At 44.9% G+C, this 21,067-nt stretch overlaps 1 protein-coding gene across 1 annotated transcript in view; it reads right to left on the bottom strand.

Moving 5' to 3' along the window:
• GRIN2B (glutamate ionotropic receptor NMDA type subunit 2B) overlaps positions 1-21,067 on the bottom strand; it is a 167,540-nt gene that overhangs the window by 67,769 nt on the left and 78,704 nt on the right. Inside the window, exons 3-5 of the mRNA XM_050969910.1 lie at positions 18,209-18,247; positions 10,756-10,768; positions 7,377-7,491 (exon numbers count right to left, since the gene is read on the bottom strand). Of these exons, the coding sequence (XP_050825867.1) occupies positions 7,377-7,491; positions 10,756-10,768; positions 18,209-18,247 (167 nt within the window). The remainder of the gene's footprint in view (positions 1-7,376; positions 7,492-10,755; positions 10,769-18,208; positions 18,248-21,067) is intronic.

Here is a 21,067-nt window from a genome sequence, read left to right on the forward strand (position 1 = left end):
TGTACTCCCCCGTTGGTCCATCTGTACCCATCTGCTACCTTTTGTCTTGTAATTAAAGTGTAACCACTTTGGGGTAGGAGCCACCTTTTTTGTTAGTGTTCACTCAGCTCCCTGCAGGGCAGAGTCCCAAGTCCATAACTGGGTGCTGGGCACAGCAATGATGACCAAGAGGTGCATATATGCTGGCAAAGGGTTACAGTGGCACTTCTTACTTTGTGGCATGGGCAAGTCAGCTGAGAGAGAGCTCCAGACCAGAGTTCTCATGCAGAATGCAGCGGAGGTGAGGGCAGTCTTCTCTTGTGGCTGGATGTTGCTATCACGTGTTGTTAGTAGTACACCCAGCACAATCCTCCAGGATCCCCTGTCCAAGGAGCTAGGTTGGCAACCCCAGTACAGGTCAGATGGCTGCTATCACCCTCATCAGCTACACCAACAGAGAAATGGTAGGAGGCATTCTAACTACAGCCTGGGCTTAATAAAGATCTCCAGATATTCCAATATCTGATTTGCATAAGAGGACAAGGTCTTTCCAAGAAGCTGTCATTGTTTCAATGTAAGAATTCCCTCCAGTAGCAAGGGAGTAGGGTCTGGTGGAGAAGAGCCAGAATATTTTTCTGCAGGCTCATGAATCATACAAATACACTCCAAAATTCAAGCAAAGTCAGGAACTGCTTCAGCAAGAGGCAAAGAGAGCGGACAGCTCATGATGACATAATACACAGTGGTTAGGAAGAGACACCCAATATGTTCTTGATGGTCAGAGCTAGACTAGCTTATTATTGCAGGATGCAGCAATCCAGCAGAGACACAGTTTGACCAGCACATCTGCAAGATTTACACAGAAGGCTTTTTCAGAAAGATTGTTCTGTTTGTCCTCTGATAAGGAAGGCTCTGTGTGGCACTCAAATCTGTCCTTCTCCTTAGGAGTCGGTGTAAGATTAACATGGCTGTAATTAGCCACAATACATACAGTTAGATCCTGGGCAACTGTGAGAAGTCAGGCCAAGTCCTGGCAGTGGATGCAGCATAGGTGCACAAATAAAGCCATCTGGTTGTCTGATTGAATCAGGGTCATAAACAGACCTGTCAGATGTGACCTAGATCAGGTATCTAAGGGACACTCACTTGGGAGTGGGATATCCATAAAATATGTATTCTTTGATGCAAGTCTGCTGTCTAATGAGAAGCGAGGCATTCAGCAAATTATGGTCTCTTAGAGACATGTCCAGAAAGAACACTTTAAAAATAAGGGGGGGAAATGCATGTAAAGACTCCCGTTCTAATTTCAGCCATATGTGCTTGAATCCAGAACAGTCCCTCTGCCCTAAGAGAAGCTATATCCTTCTAAAAACTGGTTCTGTGGGAACAGAATCAGTCTCTTACTCTGAGTAGGTTTAAACAAACTTCTATGCCATTTCTCCCCAGGGACAATGAGTCATAAATCCCCATGTACACAGCAAAATTAGCAAAACAAGACTGATTGGCAAAAACAATCCAATCTTGTCTCACTGTAAAAGGAGTTGGTGGAATAAAAAATAATTTCCTCCCTGGACACACAGGCAAGATGCCAGAACTCCGCATACAGAGCAGAACCTGACCAAAGGCAGTAACTTCTACCCCATGGAGAAAAGCATATATGGGCAAGGTTTGCCTAGGTGGGCACAAGACAACTGAGGAAGAAACTGTCTCAAAACATCTACTTATCTTTCCAAAGGCAGGGGAGGGCCTTCAGAGAAGACTTAGATTTGTACAGCTGAAGTTCTCACCTCACAACCCTTCATTCTTGTTCCTTTCCTATTTTTAAAGAGCCTTCTTTAAGGAGGCTTTTATTCTCCAAGAAAGTGAATTTTTTTTAAAAAATCGAAGCCCTTCCTTCTGCTGAGCAATGTAACAGATAGGATAACAAGATTCACATTGATTCTTCACGGAATGGTCAGTACCACATGGACTGTTACTAAAAGCCAAGAACACTGATAGTATTGTCAGTCCTCTCCCCTGTTATTTCTGCCACTGGGACACTGAAGCACACAGAGAGATGACAGTGAATGTTTCTTTTAATGCACAGTAAGAGATCAGGCCTGGAGGCTGCACCATCATCAAATGCTACAGCCTCTTCAGCATCTCTGTGGTGTTCATCAGCTCCCCAAAGGTGCAGACTTCAGGAGGTGACAAGTGCCTCGGTAAGAGCTTTTGTTCACAGACATGCACAATAGCCTTCACATGCCAACTGCCTGCTCGCACAAAAGGTTCATGGTGGAAGCTTGAAGAAATTATGTGCTCACTGGATCAGGCTTGAAGTTTCTGCTGATCAGCTTGTCCATAACCCGGGTTGCCTCTCCTATGAAATAAGCTGCTTTTTGTGAGACACTCTTCAGGTTTGTCTTGCTCATCTAATCACAGAAATGTAGGCTGGCAGAGAACCACAAGAGATCACTTACTGCATCCACCAGCTCGGAGGCAGGACAAGACAGACTGAGATCCTGCACCGTTGGATATTTTTCACTATATACTCCAGCAAATGAACCTCTACCAGCAAATGAGCCTCACCATGTCTCGCCATGCCAATAATTAGACAGCTCCCTACATATCTAACTGAAATCTTTCTGCTTGACAATTTAGCAAGACAACTTTTTCTTTCTCCCTACTGGGGCATGGAAAGCAGCTGACTAGTATGTCCTTTTTTCAACAATCATTTAGGCATCCAAAAATGTATCTTGTTCTTTTTCCTCATTTTTTTAGGTAAGGGAAAATCTTCATTTTTCATTTTTCTTTTCTAAATCCTTCTTTCCTTTCTGTATCTCTGTCCCATATCCCAGGGGAACTCTTCCCAGGCATGGATGGGCATAATGGTGCTCTGTCCCAAGCTGAAGGCAGGGTCACAGAAGTTCACAAACTCATCTTATGCAGACTGTGATCGAGGTTGAACACGTCTCGCGAAAATCCATGTGGCAGAGAGTAGTGGCACTATTTCCCACCCTGCTGCAGCATTAGAAAGTCCTGGAAGTCTACAGTCACTGAGGCAGCTGAGAGGCTGTCACAGCAAATGGCCCCATTCCCAGGGAGCACTAATGGGTACAGTGGTGTAAGGGTACAGGCTAGGAGCAGCCTGCCCGTGAATTTGTAATCATGGTCACACCAATGGCTAGAGGAAGCAGAACAGACCCTGCTGGAGTTGAAGAGCTCAAAAGTCAAGTGCTAAAAGTGATAATTATAGTACCAGCAGCAGGCAAACATTTTATCTGCTGAGTGGGGTGAAGGTTGATAGGGGCAGAGGATTGGTGCATGCAGCAAGGAGAATCCACAAGTTTCCCATCTGTCCTCTAAGACGGCTTGTAGTGGCGCCCTGACCAAAACCATCTCCTGGGGCTTTGCTTGTCCACTGAATCCCCAGTGACGCACCTAAGAAAAGAGACTGAGCACAAACTAGCAACAGAAGTGATGCCAAACTCACTAGCAATTAAAGTAGGGAAGGAATCTGAAGGAGGGCCTCAAAGTTCATAACATTTGTGTCACCCCCAGGTTTGCTGGGGGAAAGTCAGGAAGCAGATGGGAGGATCTGGGAGCTAATAGGACAGGACTGTTGGCAGGGAGCTAGTGGGATAGGACTCAGTAGAGAAGGAGGAGGGAAGCAAGAGCTGGAGATAGCAGCACTTGCTAGCTCTCACAAAGGGAACATGAACCCAGAATAAAGTCCTCATCATATGTGGGATCATAAGAGAGCAGAAGAGAAAGGCAAATAGTGAAGAAAAATACTGTGTGAAATCTCTTCCCACACAAAATATCAGAACCCACTGACACAAAGCCTAGAGTAGTGCTGACCCTCTGGCTCACTTTGCAAGACATCACTCATCACTGCACTGAGGCATGGTCCTTCATGGGGCAAAAGAGTAGACATCCTTCACCACCTCCATCTGCATACCTGCACCTCTGTGATAAATACGACAGGGGCATCTAGGCACCCAGAACACACCCAGGGGCTACCTGGCCAGTGAAGCAAAGAGCTTTACTAACCTGCTGATGAAAAGGCAGTGTGGAAAGGCATGCAGCATTCTGCCCCCAAGGAGCAGAGTACAGAGAAGTGAACAAAATTCAGCACATTTGCTTATCATGATGAACCACTACTCATGGTTAAGACAAGCAGGAGAGCTCAGGTTACTGCCCCCTTGCAGAAAGTGGGTTTTCTTCTTGTTCTTTCATGATTGTCAGCCCTACAAGGCTTCAGTTTGCCTGAAGCACTCATGAGGAGATTTATCATCATGATCAGAGTCTGGGGGCAGCTGCAGCTACTCTGGAAAATTAATTCCAGTTCTGAAATAACTGGTGAGGTTGTGAAGATATTTACTGGGAGGAAAAAATCAAAATCGCAAAAGGTTTCACAGACCTGAAATCCTGAAATGGTTCAGTCACTGTCTGGATCTTTGCTGCTCAGAAAATGGAAGACTTCACACCTATTTTAAAACATATCTTTTTATATATACTCCATGAGACATAGCCTCAAAATCCATTTGCCATCTTTCAAGAATCAAATGTGCCAAGCTGTACAGAGCTGCAAGCTGTGTTACTAAATCCAGAGGAGACTAACAGAAATGATCAGAAGACTAGAAAACATGACCTACCAAGACGGACTGAACAAATTCACATTTAACCCGCACCAGAAATGACTGGGAGACAACATGATAGAAGACTTCAAACCCACATGGGGACAATAAGAAGAGGTAGAGAATAAACAATTCCCTATGTCCATTAGGGAGACACTGAGTATTTGTGGGCTTAAATTGGAGCCAGGGAAATCTAGGTTAGACATTAGGAAAACTTAACAGGGCAAGGAGAAAGGAGCCATAGGAGAGATTGACTTGGGATTTCATGGGATTTGTAGCATTGAAGATGTCTCAGAACAGGTGAGACAAACATCTGTCAGGAATAATTTCAGTCTAGTTGAACCCTCTCTTGGGGCACAGGGAGGGTCTAGTTGACCTCCTGATGTTCCTTCCAGGCATAGCACTTGATTATAGATGAGTGTGTAGTTAAAGACTGAGCTACAGTGAATGCAACTGGACCAAATCAGTGCTTCCCACTCAGCCTTTCATCACATGTCTCCTACTGCCTGTTTGCCTGAAAGTTCCCAGGATGAAGCACCTTGCTATTTACATAAAATTAGTGAGAATTTGGAGAATGTTCCAAAGCACTGCAAAGGTATTGGAATTATGTGTTTAAAATATATTAATAATTTCTTGTATTGTGGCATTGCCTGGAGCTGCTGTTAAGGGCCAACAGTTTGTGTTGCCTGACACAAAGATCTCTGCTTCACACTTATAGTTTTATGTTTGTATTTCTGCTGAATGGAAAAATAAATCTGGAAAAAGAGCATGAGGTTCCATGTATGAAAGGTTTTGGTCTGTGATCAGAACATGCTGGAGATTACTTCAGTGTCTTCCAAAAAGAGCCTGCCAGCATAAAATTCAACCAGTTCAGAGTTTGATTATAATAGTCTGATCCTCCCTGAGGAAGACACCCACTTCAAGATAAAACATTTGTGTCCAGGAAGTACTGTGTATTTTTCTTACCACTAATACCATAGCTCATCATAACCTCATTTCAGTCCAGCCCCAGCTCCTATGAAATTAGGGATTGTTTCGGTTTAATGGACGCCAAGTAGACAGCAGGGCTCAAGCAGGCCACAGATCTAACCCCAACACTCTTTATTACCCTTCTACTAATTGTCTGGTTCATCTGAGAGACCACAAATTCACTCCCAGAGACTGAACAACCCTTCTTACCACCGACGGAAGCCACCAAGCCTTCACTGAGGGTGTGACTTGTGAAGCATGTGACAGGCAAGATAAAAACAGGACTGCATTTAGCTGTGCCTCCCCAGAGACTGCAAAGCATTCCAGCAACAGATTCCCACAGCCAGGCCTGCTAATAACCCCTAGGAGGATTCATGCTGCTACCGCTTCATTTTCCTTCTCTGACGATGGAATTTTCCCCCTTGAGAACAAATGTGGTGCCAGCTAGGATCAAATCCTCCTGGACTTTTGCTGGTAAGCTTTAATGAAGTTGAGTGACAGACCAAGCCTGACGTGAAGTCTCTACAGCCTGAGCTTTGGATGACTGCACCCTGGGCAGGACCTAGTCAGCCTGCCTTCAGCTATGTCCTGCCCACACATGCTATGCCATGCTCTTTGTTTCCTCTCACTCCCGGCCCACTGAGACCTCTTCTGACTCCCAGAACACACACCCTCGTCTGGTCTGAACAGTGCCAAGACCATGAGGTAGACAGGTCCTCCTGGAAACCAGGCACAAGCTGGAGGCTTTCACCTTCTTGCCAAATTCCTGCAACTACTGGGAGACCCCAGTGGCTGCCAGGCACCAATGTGATTGCTCTTCTGTCTCATTCACAAGTCGTTCCCACAGCTCTCTTATGAATACACTTGTCCTGACAGCTCCCCATTTCATTCTAATTTCCCCATTAATTTCTTCCTCACTTTCACCAAGCAAGTCACTCGCAAGTCTATGCAGAGAACAAGCAGGCAAGGAGAGAAAGTTTTCTGTGCATGGTGGGCCAAAGGGGCATTTTTCTGAGCCATACACATGATTGCATACAGACTTGCTTCATATCTATCAAGCGTTCTGATGAATTCTCCTTCCTTTGCTCTGACTTCTCACACCCAAAACTTTTTTTATATCTCATTTTCTTAGCCCTTAAACTACCCCCTCTGCTTCAACAGAAACCCTTTGGGAATGCTTGTTCAGAGCCTGGACCACTGACATTTATGTGGGAGGTGAAATGAACCAAAACTTCCCACTAACTCGGAAATTCACACCATTTCTAAAATGGTGCTTTGAGTTGCATGCAAATTATTCCAAAATATGCAAATTTGGATCTTTGAACGACTCAATATGATCTCATGTTCACATCCTTCTTGATGCACCATCCCATTGCAAGGGACACTGGCCAGATACATCAAGCACAGTTAATACAGGCATAAATTACTAAGTGTGGCTGTAGCTCAACCACAGTCACTCAGTGACAGAACTTCACTGCCACCAAGCCATACAGAGGACTATTTTCTGTCTCAGCCACTGAAACTCATGGCACAGAGAAGGTATCTTCTCTGAAAGGCCGGGAAACTTGTGTTCAGAGATTACAGAAAGGAAGCTGATGAATTTTTTATGCATGCTAATGGAAGACTGTAATGGCATCCTGCATGGAGAAGACAGCAGCCTGGGCAGTGGAGATACCAGTGGTCTGGGATACGAGAAGCAGATTGCCAGCCCTTGATAAGAAGTACAGAAAGGTGGGGAGGATCATTTGCCTGGAGCCTTCCCCCTTCCTTTTCCCTGACACAATTGGAGAATTACCAAACATATCCTACCCTCTCCCACTTCCTCTCCTTGGTCAAAAGGATGATGACCAGCTTGGGATGCATCTGGTATCCGTCCTCACTGAACGACAAATTCCTGCCTTCAAAGGTGACATTGATCAGGTACCTGTGGGAGAGAAGAGAGCAAGGAGAACATTAATGCTTGGAAACCAAACCCAAAACGAGACCCTGCCTCCCCTCTTCAGCTCACATCAGGAAGGTAGAAGCACAGTGCAAAACAATGGAAAATCTTAGAGGAAGGGAATTAGAGAAAAAGAGGACAATTAGTCCAGAAATTGGGACAATCAGGCAAGGTAGGGCAATTGCCCCCATTTTGTCACTGGGATAGGGAAGTGATGTACTGTGCTGGCTCTCAATGCATTCCTAAAAGCATGTCTAAGAGTCACACACACACATGTATGCCCGCAGTCCCTGGTTCTCCTCTGCCTCAAAGGGCAGAGGGATCCTTACAATCAGATGTGTAAGCACACTCCATAGCCCACACACCACTCACCCTCCAAAGGGGATTTTGCATGCCACTTGAGGATAGTGATGGGCAACAAGTGAAGCAGTGGAGACAGCCTCCCCCCAGCCCAAATATCGAGGCAATGGCTCAGGAAGCAGTGGAGACCAGAGGAAGGAGCAGCACACCTGCAAGAAGCTCTATTCCTATCAGAGCCAGCACACCTCATGGGGCCCAGAGTGATCCTGTGGAGGAGCTTAGGAATAGGGATAATGATGTTGAAAGAGCCCAGTGAAAGTCTTTTTTTCCTAGGGACAGAGTCGAGCCTTACACCCAGTAAAATCAAGCTAAAGGGTGATCAGCCCTGCAGCCAACATCAGCGATTCTCTTTGCCTGGAAAGGCCCCATCACTCCTGCAGAGGACACTCCCTGTTGGGGCACTTCATGTCAGCTGTACAAATGGACAGTTAAACAGTCCAGGCTTCCATCTCATTTATCCTAAAGCCTCCTTACTCAGCTCTGGCAATAGGGAAGGCCTTTAAGTGGACTGAGATTACAGCTACACTCATTTCAAGGCCTTGCTGCACATTGAGAGCATGTTAAAAGGGTGGTGCTGTAAATAAGAATCAGGTCTATTGTTTTCTTAACTGTCAGACCATCTAGAAATACACTGTAGGGAAGAGGAGGTAAATACACATTTCACAGTTCAGTGGTTTCTATGACATTGCCATGGCACTCTGACAGTTTACCCTGTTCGTATATTTCACTTCAATTCACAATCCTGTTGCATGAAGTAGATTTTACCTTTGTAAATCTGCTCTGGCACCAGTAGCATCACATCACTGTGAGAGGCAGAGGTGACCAAGCTGCCTGCAGGGCTGGGCCCTGCACTCTGCACTCCCCTGCTCCACACAGTTCTATAAATTACACAAGCAACATTTCTATTACAGACATGAGAGGTTTTCTATTCTATTACACCGTGACATCAGGAAACATTTCCTAATATTCAGCTTCAATTTGTCCCTTATGAACTCAATTTGAACCAATTTCAAGAAAATAAATAAGAGGGGAAAAAAATCTGTTCTTTCGGTGGGTTCATGCTTTCCTACTATGTGCACAAAGAGACCTCCCTGCTAATCTAATGAAATCATTGTATCAGGGAAACTTCTTCAAACAAATAAAAAAGCAGGGCATTCTTTTATTTTCTTCCTTTCTCAAACTTTTTTGTTTTAACTACATTAATCAACCAAACTCATCTACTCCCCATTGCCAAGTGCAATCAGCAATTATGTTTATTTCTAAAGGAAATTCCACACTTGATCCATGTTGTGACCTTCAAGGGACGTGTTCAGCATTGGAAATACGGCCATAAGGGAGCCCAGCATGAAACATCTGCAACAGGACAGTTTTCAAAGGCAGACAATTGGTTATTTTCCAAAAACCAAAGCCATTTGGAACCCAAACATTGAGTGAACCCCAAAACATCCTCCACCCAGAAAATCTTAGCCATGCAATTGTTCGTAATGGCATAAAACATCCCACGCTCTTTTTCTGTTTTTTTTTTTTCCCAGCTGTGTGAATTGTTCTGGTACTCAGGAATGCAAGGCACAGACCATTGCCAGGTATGTGCACCCTACAAGACCTAATTAAGGCTCTGGTGGGAGGGATCTTCCAGTGGACCAAGATTACAGTTCATGACTTCTCTGCACTGGCCACCAGAGCAAAGACAAAGAAAGGCTCCAAGAAGATGAGGATGCCATTAGCCTGATGGGAGTTGCAGCTTTATCTGTCAGTAATGAGTAAGCAATGCCAACATCTAATTAAACAAACACCAATATTAAACTGTTCTCAGCCCTGTTTCTCCTTACACCCAAGAACGATTCCACTACAGGAATCTCCCTTGCACAGCTTGACAAGAAGAGTTCACAGAAATCAGCAACAGATATGAGACAAGAGGGTGTCATTTATGCTCATTTTCAGTGGAAAGATTAGAACCTCTAATAATAATCAAGGCGGGATCATCAACGACTCTGATCCTTGGAGCTGCCTTGAGATTTACACTTAAAGCAGCACTAAAATCCCTTACTTCACACCTTAATGATTTGAATTAGTCTCCAAATTTGGCAGTATAACTCTTCAGAGTGTTTTCTCTCCAACCCATTAGCAATATGTTTACAAAAGTTTGCAGGAGGAGTGCAGAAGGAGTGGCATCCCCCCCAGCTTCCCCTGCTCTCCTGTACCTATGCTGCCAGCTAACACAGGGATGCAGGGTGAGAGCAGCTTGCAGGGAGCTGCAGGGCTTGCTTGGGTGCACTGAGCCTGTGTGACAAAGCATCAGGGCTTGAAGGACTCCCAGGCAGGCCGAGTCAGCAGCATGCTGCAAGGCAGCCACACTCGAGTGGCTCTGCCCTCCATCATTACTGCAGCAGCAGTCCCCCTCTTCGGCAGCACTGCTGCCCTGGCACCCCAGCACCACTGCTGCCTGCTCTGGCCAGGGGGATTTGGTTCCTCCCTACAGCCTGCACACACACCAGTCCCTAAGCAGGCAAGCAGGGGGCTGAGATCCTCCCTGACATGTCTGAACTGAGCCACCAGAGTGAACGGGGGCACAACATGAGGGCAAGCAGGTTGTGCGTGCAGGTGACATAAACCAGGAGGACACTGTACCTGTAAAAATCTTAACCCCTGCATGTTTGGCACTTCAAAATGGAGAGAGTTAGAGAAAGAGAAAAGGGGCATGCTGGGGGCTGACACAGGCAATTTAATTTAATTTGCTAGAATCACCTTTCAGCAAAAGATTTTGCTTATCTGGCAATTTCTGGAACTACTTGATGCAAGCACAGAAGGGTTGAGCCCTTCACCAGCCCAGTGGCGATGCAGCGGGTGCAATGCCCAAACTCAGATGGGTGAGAGCAAAACATACACAGCCTGTGGAAACAGGCTGACACCGTGAGCCCCGTGGTATGGACAAGCAGGCAGGAGCAAAGGGACATGCCCTTGGGCACAAAGCAAATTAGACCCAGGGGGACCTAAGCCCCATCCTGGGCTCTGACATAACATCACCCATCCTGGACATTAATCTGTCAGCCCTGCAAGTTAAAGGAGAGCGTTTTAAAGCATAGCTAATAGAGCATTAAAACCACATCAGATGGCCAATTTAGGACCAGCAGAGAGATGATGGCATTTTAAATGGCTTCAGCCGTGATGGAGAAAGCCTGTAGAGGCAGATGGTGGGCACAGGGGGCTTGAGGGAACACAGAAAGGGTGCTAACCAAATTTGTTCTGCCCCAGAGACAGCTGTGAAGGAGATGCATGTGAAATCAGCACTTGCCACTCCTTCTACCTCCAGTGCCTTGCCTGGAATCAGCTCCTCCTAAGCCTGCTGACTGGAGGGGCAAATTTGGACATTGCATCCGTTCATTCTGTCACATTCCCTGCCTCACATGTGTGCAGCACACACACAAACACACACACACACACACACTCTCCCTGCGTCCTGTCAGTGCTTGTTATGCTTCAGTGAGACAAGCAGTCTGTCTGAAATGGCGTGATTATCCTTCCATCGATCGCTTCCCTGAGTAAGACAGACCGTATAAATAAAACAGCCTCTCCACAGTCAGCACTGGGGAGTCATCTCTGCAGCCCAGCACACGAGGGAAAAACAAGGTGTAGGTGGAGGGTGGGGAAGGAAAAGCTGTGGGATACCTTTTACTTTTGCAGGGTAAAAGGCAGGTGGAATGTGACTCAGGATAAAAGGATGGGGATGCATACCACCACCATCCTGTCTGGAATCTCACTGTAATGGGAAACACTGAGGCCAATCATAACAGCAGTGAGATGAAAGCAGTGAAAGTCCTTTACTCCACAGAATCTGCATGGTGAAATTGGCATTTTTTCCCCCTAGAGACAGTGTTAAAAATTCACCAGTCTGAGGTATCAGGGAACAGACCCACTTTGCACCCAGGAAGGAGCAAAAAAAGCTAAAGCATGTTACTGCATTTTAGTAGGAGTGCCCACAGCTCTAAACCACATTCCCTCTCTCAGCACCAGCAAGACCAACCCAGCCTTGCCTGATGCAAACAACCAGGACAGAGTACATTAATCCAGCCCTGCAGCAGGGTCCTGCCCATCCTTACACCTGCTCCCAAACAAGGATGGACAGACAAAAGGATGGGTGCACTCAAAGGACAGGGAAAAGGGAGTCTAGGACCAGTATATTGATCTACAAATGGGAATTCTGACCTTCAAGGAGCAAGTGATTGACAGATAAAAGACTTAACCAGCACTAACTGTGCTGTTAATGCCTTCATCGGAGTGACTGAAGTAGTGTTGATTTTTTTTAATGAGAAAACTGCAACTGATCCCTTTCACTTCATATACTTCCATTCTCTAAACCCATGGAAGGCTTAAAATAATACAGATATTATTTCTCCATACCATTGTTCAAAATTTCTGTGGCTGCCTCTGCCTCAGAGCACAGCCAGCTCAGACACAAGAGCCATCCAGACCCAGCTGTGTGCGCATGAGTTCTCTTGAGGTAAGAGAGGCTCCACAGGATATCAAACACAACCGTTCACCCCAAAAAAAGGCAAAAACAGGCTCTGCCTGGGCCTTTGATCAAATTTCCCCATGGAATCTGTCCTGAAAATCCTGATCCTGGCTGAGCCTTTCAGAGGTTCTCTCATTTCTCACCGTCCCTCTCGTGGCTGCACTGTCAGTGGCTCATGGAGTTGGGAAAGGCAGGCACATCTGTCTGCATCTGTGTAACATCTGCCTGGTGTCAGGTACAATTTAGAGCGAAAGGACTCCATGCAAAGGGCACAAGTGCAGCTGATTTTATGTAACAAGAGGCCATAATGAAGAACAAAAGCAAAACAAGTTAGAAAAAAAAACCAAAAAACAGAAGCAACCATTGACTAGGAAAAGTAAATCTTAAGGGAATGATATTTCACTCTTTCATTTATTTCTTTCTCTTTCACTGTCAGTGGTACCACCGAATATGGGGAAATGCACTGTAAGAAAGAAAGAGTAGAAAAGAGTGCTACCAAATTCCAAATTGTGCAGGCATCCTGCAGCAGAAGATCTGCCCAGACTATAGCCTAAATTACTTCTGGGAATCAATCTGACCAGTAGCCTTAGAGAAATGCCCAGAGCTCAAGATTGTCTTCATTAAGCAAAAAGATTTGGAGATCATCTAGATTAGGAAATATCCCCCAGGCTAAAAGATAACAGAGATGGAAGAGATTCATTTGGTTTGTTTCTGCTGTCCACACCTTTTTAGAAGACAAGAGGGCAGCTACTGGGCTGCAATAAATCAGTGATATTCATTTGACATCAATGGAGTGATACTGGTCAATCCACTGAGACTGGCCCTTCACCTCTAAGAAGATTAATTTTTTGGTGTTTGATCCTGACCTCTGAAATAACCATTTCTGGTGGAAGACAAATTTCTACTGAACTATCCTTGCTTTTTCTCCACCACATGTAACAAAGTTGCTTTGAAAATAATGTGTATGTGTGCTGAGACTTCCAAATGAAAGCTCCTATGTACAGTGGAAGGATAAATCTTTTCCATCAATCCCTCTCTTAATATAAAAAAAAAAAATTGTGCTTCCACTTTGTTTCCCATTTCTTCTATTTATCTACCATGAATTTGTCATTTCACAAAGACTCTGAGATGACAGCTCCTGGGGACTGAGGATATATCTATCCTTGGAGGATGCAGGCAGCCACAGCAATGGCAGGGCTGCTTCCCTACATGCATTGCTTGATCCTAATGAGACGGGACCATTCCTGAGAATGAGAAGCAAAGCTCACTCTCCACAGCGTGTGCAGCCCCCAGCCTCCCTCCTGAGAATGTGAGGGGAAACTCATCCTTGCACCACAGGGTTCTGCCTCACAGACAGGTGTCCATCAGGAAGCAGATGGGGCGGGGGAGTCACTGAATAACCCCTCAAAAGGGACCACGGGTTCCAGCCTGGGGCTGACATGACAGCAATGACACCAAGGTGGAAGGCTGCTTGTGTGAGCTTCAGAGTTTTCACAATAAATTTTTCCTCTGTCTACATATTGTCATCCAGGACCTGATCTCCCATTTGCTTATCATCCTGTGCAGTCACTAATGGGGAAAGAGGTGCCCTTCAGGCCGAGAGGCATTTCACACTCCCTCTGCCAGGGTGCTGCTGACAGTCCCAAAGCCAGTCACTGCATGTGACTTGTAGGATAAACAAATATACAATAGGAATATAGAATATATTCAATATATACAATAGAATATACATATTCTTCATGGGAAGAAGAGCGAGATAAATCTTGATTTTGCCCTGTGTGCTATGCTGGTCACAGCAATATCTTGAAATTTCAGCCAAAGACAATTTTTTCTCACAGACATCCCGACTAACCTATTTTCACAAATGCCAGGGCCATGAAAAATTATCTGGCAAAACGACTTTTTAAATAGGATAAGAATGTGGCCACAACATTTTCTCATGAAGAGGTCAATGTTTTGTTAGAAATAAAAAGAAACATAAGATCTGAAAACTCTGGTAATTTTGGACAGAAGATGAAGCTTCCGGTATCATCATGCTCCCACACAGTCTGGTCTGTTGTGTGACACCTTCCACCCTTTCTTCTGTGGAAGAGTCCCAGTTAAAATGCATCTGTGGTGTACCACATGGAAAGAATCCTACAAGGATCAGCATCACCTCAACAGGGGAAGAAAGATCACTGAATATTTAGTTCAAGTTTTGTGAAGGAGAAAAAGGAATACAAAATTCCTATGCTCCTAATCACAAGAGACAGCATATAGAATTTCCATGTCAAAATATTCCCTTTAAACCCCAAATACTTCATTTACAAATTCTGAATTCTTCTAAACTTATATATTTTTTGCCCTTTTTTTTTCCCCTGGGAAAATGACACAGTCCTAAGTAACAAGGGAATATACCTCTACATCTTCTGGCCCCACTGGAAATAAAACAGAAATAAGGAAAAATGTTCTAAGAGCATAGTCTGTTAAAGCTGGAACGATCTATAAATGTCATAGGAAATCAGCCTATTCTCAGAAAGGTTTTTTTAGCCAGAAAAGCTTTGATAAAAACAAATATACTTCTGAACTGACTCACCAAACCTTTAAGTAACAGAAAATAGCTAATAGAAAATTAGCTTTAAGGTCAAAATTGTTACAGTCACTGCATAAAATAAAAACTAAATGTTCAGTCCAAAATTGGATCAAGCTGGAAAGCTTTACAGAGTTATTAAATTCCTGCCAATTACTTTTTTAAAGTATTATTTTTTTATTGCTACACCTTTACATCCTTCCTTGTTCATTAGGTACAGATAACATATCACTTTTCTCCAAAGCAAAAATAGCTTTCAAGGTATTTCTTTCATATGAAAGGACTAAAAATCAGCTTACATGGGACAGTAAAAGCATGGAAAATTACATTTGTCAGAACAGCCGACAATGGGTCATAATTATGTCTTGGCACCAACTAACAGGTCACTGATGAAAGCCATACCACTAGAATAAAACAAATGCTGAAAGGTTAGGAGATGTCCTTCAGATCTGTTTATCTGTCTTCAGGCACAGTCATACAATCATTGATAGGAGAAGCAGTCACAGAACAGAAGTCAAATGAGGCTCTTCAGTGATTTTTCACCAGGATGTCTTTCAAGCTCTGTCAATTTGAAGAGCTGTAAAAAAATATTCCAGTTGAACTACTGTCCCTATGCAGCGAATTTAATCCCGCTGACAGCAGCCTTACTTTTCTTAATCATTTTTGTACATCCCTTTGAAATCTCACATGGCTGTGGACCATGGCTTAAAAAATCTGGCTGAGCAGATGTGCATGTCAAGGACCTCTTTGGTCTTCTGAAGGAGGCTGGTGTGCTGGGGTGCAGCCAGCCATCAGGGCATCTCGCTATTTAACCAGAGGTCACTCCAGTTTCTGTCTTGGGAGTCAAGACCAGCAAACAGGTGAACATGTCAGTTTTCCTACGGAGCTTTCAGAACATTTTTGTTATGGAAAACCACTCAAACCTGCCAGAAAGGTCCATCTCACTGACAGAAGCCAGGCAAAGCTAAACCAGTTGGAGACTGAAATAAATCCTTTTATTATATTCTCAGAAAAAGCAAACTAGCTCGACTTTTTTGACCCAAGGAGAAACCACTAGTGATTTTGGGGTTATTCAAGTTTATCAAGTGTTGGAGGCATTCGCACATTTGCAAGGGGCAATGAATTCACAGTGTTGGCAGGAGCAGAGTCACGCCTGCAAGGAGACTCACTCCAAAAAGTGTGACTGGATTTTCTTGGGTCTCTAGTAGTTTGGCCAAGCTGGTACCCTATCACTTTCTTCCCTAAAACACTTCCAAGGGGAAATCGATTCAAAAAATAAACAAATAATCACTCCTGTCTGTAACTGGGAAAGGAGGGTCTGGAGGTTGCTCTTCCTTCACCAGAGGAGCCGTTCTCCCTCTGCTGCTGTTCCCTCTCCTTTCTCCCTCTTTCTCTCCCTCTGTGGGTTGATGTTTCCATGGAAACGTGTTCTTTACTGCTGCTGAAATTACATTGCATTTAAAGCATTAACCCTTCCTTGGGCTGAGGAAAGTCTCAGTACTATAAGGGTTCATTTTTTTTTATTTTCCCCGTTTCCTTTAAGCTTTTTTGTGGTTTTTGTTGTTTGGTTTTTTTTTTTTTCCCTGTAGCATTAGGAAAACCTCTTTCTTTCAAGAAGGCTCCCAGCTAGCATTTGTGTGACAAGGGGCACAGGATGCATCACCAGTGGGGTAGTGTCTAAATTAAGATTTCTTAATTCCCTTTTTTTTTTCCACATGAAACCCTTAATGCATTTCTTTCCACACTACGTGCAAAGAGGGAAAATGCTGCAGTAGCAAATAAAATGAAGAGTAAGATAGAAGGAGAAGCAAGAAAGGCACAAGCTGGCACATGTGAAGAACACAGCTTTGGTTAATACCAGAGCTCAAACCTCGTAGTCACGCACTGATCAGCATCTTCTTCGTTACCAAGTGCCATAATCACAGACCTCACCACTCCTCCTCGAGCTTGCCTCCTCTTCCTCTTCACAATCCTGTCTGTAATTAGTCATCCTTGTCCTCTCTTGTAGTTAGCACTCCAACAACACTTGGTGCAATTAGTAGCCTCCTCACCATCAGCCCCTTCCCTGTGCGGCTGCTTCTCCACCCAATCTGCCATGTCTGCCATCCTTCCCTTTGGCTCTTCCGCCCCTTGCATCAGCACTCCCAACACCGCCACTGCTGTTACACTGCTGCCTTCACTGCAGCCAGCTCAACTGCACAGCTGGTACTTTCTCTGCTCTGACTGGGACAGCAAGGCTCTGAAAGTCAAGGTGTCCCCATTTGGGTGCTCCCTGGACCCCAGGTCCCAGGTCCAAAATTACCCTGCAAATCCTCAGCCCCCAGCCTTTGCTTATACCCACCCCAGTGACAGCAATAACACCCCTGTGCTCCTCTTGCACTGACATCATTCCTTTTTCAAACACTGGGAAAATATAAAAGAGAGATAAATACCAAGAAGTTCCTTCCAGTTTTTCACATGGTTTCCTACACTCAGACATGCCTCCTTTCTGTCCCAAAGCCCCATGTCCTGACAGCTTGCAAACTGCTTCTGTTAATTTCACCTGTATAGCTACAGAGTCCATATTCCCTTGCACCATCTATTTTGGGTTTCCCAACACACACTTCAAGCCTATCTCACCATTCTCAACTCTTGCCCCAAAAGCCAGGGTGTGAAGAATCCTGCTTTGAGCTGGGTGCATATGTAGTGCCGTGAGGATGGATCAGTGTGGGAGGAAGATGCTATTCTGAAATGAATGATAAATATGGATAATAAACCCAACCTAAGTCTTTTATGCCTGTCTCTAGTGGGTTCCCAATATGGGAGATAGAAATATCATGGGTACATTTTGAACACGGCTGGGAACACTGCCAAAGTCCTACTCAGAGTTCACACATTTACATCATTTATATCATATCCGACTTGTGCCTTGTATTATTAACTTTGTAGAGTGTTTTGTGATGTAGTTTGTAGCCCAGGCTCTGTTAAATCAGCTTACATGTCTCTCTTTCTCTCCCTTTTGGTAAAAGAGAGAGAGAGATCTGGGGCTACACAAGGTCTTGCTAAGCACAAGGAGGGTGACTGGTTTGCTGATATGATCAGTGCACTCCTACATTCTCATATAGTGTTCTGGAAAATCTTTTGGGATCCATCCCTGAGGTCTGACAGGTGCAAAAAGAAGGGAAATACTGCGTTCTGGTCAATAATTCAACTCCTAGATCAGATTGGTAGTGACTGAGTAATTTTTCCAATTGCTGCTAAGTGTTCAGAAGCCTGTGTGAAACACAGAGATGGGGTCCACCTGGTAGGCACCCAACACGCCGCTGCAACTTCTCAGGCTTCCTCCTCAGCAAGAGGAGGAGAGAAGAGGTTGAAAATGGAAGTAGACAAATAACCTAGGGCATGGAACTGAAGAAATTATGTTTGTCTAGAACAGAGTAAAGGCATATTGCCAAGGAAAAAGGTAGAGTTCTGCTGACAGATCAGGCTTTTTGCAAGCATTGCTGAGAGACCCGGCTTTTTGCTTTCTGTGCGGCAGACCACATTCTGTGGCGGTTGGAAATCCATCACCTTCCAGGGATTAATCCAAAAGAAGAGGCTCTAAAATGACCTAGCACTATGACTTTATGGTTTTGTAAACCAACAGTTTTTCTAACAGTCTGAAAAGACTCAGTGTTACACTCCATCCCCTACTCCACATGTCCAGGCCAGACTCCATGACCATTAACAGCATCTGAGGTCAGGTGAGCAGCAAGTGACTCAGATGCCTGGTACTCACAGACAATGGGGAGAGGTAACCATGATGAGCAGATGCAGCAGATGCAGAGGTAACCATGATGCAGCAGACCACCTGAACACAGTCATATATATAAAAATGAAACAGAGCATGCATCCTCAGTGTTTCCTGAAGCAAGAAAAGAGTCAACTTCAGCCCATGTTGCTTCATCTCCACCGAAATAAATGTGCCATTTTATTCTAGAGTTGCATTTGATCTTGAATTACTTCTCTGCTTCTTCTCTGAGAAAAGGTCACTCTAAAGAAGCCTCAGGCATGCTACTAACATTGCATCCAATAAAAGACTCTCAGGAGGTCTGAAATAAGTACAAGGTCCAAATTTGGGATATATTATCTGAACCTTATTCCTTCTCCCTCCTGAAAGTCAGAGTGGGAAATCTGACAAGAATATTTCTTTGCTCAGGAGACTTACAGGACTCCTTGGTCCTAGAAATTCATTGAAAACAGTTTTCCAGCAAGCATCTCAGCATTCCAGGCCACAGTGTCCACGGTGGGAAATCTGAACATAGAGCAGATGGAAACAAGTGTCCCTGGAGTGAGACCAGAACATTTCCATGGAAAGTGCATCAGAGGGTCAAGCTCCACATCTATTATCATACCACAGCTCCCTCCAGTTCAACTAGCTCTCAGAAATTTAACAGTTTTCATCTTTAATTGGTGCTGAAGCTAACAAACTGAAAAATAACCTACAAATCTCATCTACAGGTCCTGATAGATGTGGATGTACCCTGAAAGCTTGGGAAGCAGCCAGAGCACCAGGTGGGATGGAATACTGTGGGCTCTAGCTCTGGTCTCATTCAGTACCTTCGGCTGCCTCATTCCCACAGCTCTTGCTATGCACACACTGTGGCAGTGCATGATTTGTCTGCACCCTCTTCTGTTGGCAGCAGTCACCAAAACCACTTCAGAAAAAGCAGCCTCAAGAGGAGGCACCTTTCAGAAACCTCTCACTCCTCCTTTTCCTCCAACATGTCTTGGGTGCTTATACATCATTGATTCAGATGCCAAACGACACGGTCCCTTCAAAAAACTGGTCATTAACTCCAATGCCATGTAAGCACTTCTCAAGGCAATAACCCTGATGGGGTGCCCATTAGCTGGGGGTCCCATGCAGAGCTTCATACCACCCTCCCTCCAGGAGGACCTCCAATTCCAGGATAAAGACCTCCCTCTTGCCAAGGCACAAGGTTTCAAAGAGGCAGATACAGCTTTCCCTACCCACACATTAAACTGAAAAGCAAACTTTTAGCATGAAAAAAAAGCTAAACCAAAAACCCAAACCCCAATGGGTGTGGGGGGATCTGAAATTCGTTGTGGATTATGACTTTTCCATGGCAACAGGCTTGAGAAACAGGAGGGCTGGGGAGGGGGGTGAGGAGAGGGAGAGGGAGGGAATGGGAGGCAGAGTGCTGAGGAGGGAGCAAGCAGCACTGGTACATTGCCATGGAAACCCTCTTCCATCGGCAGCCAACTGCCAAAGTCAGTCAGGATCCTAGAAATGGACTTGGAGTGGGGCCTGGGAGGTGCTGGGGGAGTCACCTTGCCAGCCCTGAGGCTATCTCAACCCCAAGAACCCCAGGCCCACCCCTCTCCCCCTTTCCCAACAGGCTTGACCCTCCTTCTGCCCTTGCCTCCACCAGACAGAGTCAAATTTGGCCCAGCTGAAGAGTGGGAGGAAACACAAGTCAGCAAATGAAACAACGAGAGCGGGCGGAAAGCAGCGAGGCAAAGAGAGATAATTTTTCTGATAGCCCTTGGTTTTCTTTCCACCTTTCTGGATCAATTTGGACCACGCAGATGTATTTGTTTTCACACCCCAGATGGCTGTAGAAAGAGGATGTCACTCCTAATCACTGAAATCGAGATGGAGATGTTACTTCCCTGCAAACTTAGCTACCAAGAAAAGAAGAAGAGTTGTTGTTGTTGTTGGGTTCACATTTGCACAGGGCCAGGTCCCCTTCAACTGTGTCTGTCCCATCCAGTATAGCACATGTCCTAACCTACCTCTAAAACATGACAGATGCCACAATACTGTGGTCAAGCAAAAATTAGAGGCGATTCTGTTAATGGAAATGAAGTACACTCTGAAAATAAGTCAATTCTGCCTCCTAACCCGCAACACTGCAACCCTTGGAGGGCAGGCAACTCAGTGAAATAAGCAACCATTCACACCCTTCTGCACACTGCATTTTGTCAGAAACCTTCTGGTGACGTAAGAGATGGTCAAAGACAGAGTCTGGAGAAAGAACTTTAAAAGGGCTGGCAAATTCTAGGAACCCTTGCTAGTATTTATAGTTGCACCCCTAGCATGGAAAGGGATGGATGAGTCGTTTCAGGCTGCAGACGGC

The sequence above is a fragment of the Serinus canaria genome, chromosome 1A (assembly GCF_022539315.1).
Source record: "Serinus canaria isolate serCan28SL12 chromosome 1A, serCan2020, whole genome shotgun sequence".
In the NCBI taxonomy this organism is placed as follows: Eukaryota; Metazoa; Chordata; class Aves; order Passeriformes; family Fringillidae; genus Serinus; species Serinus canaria.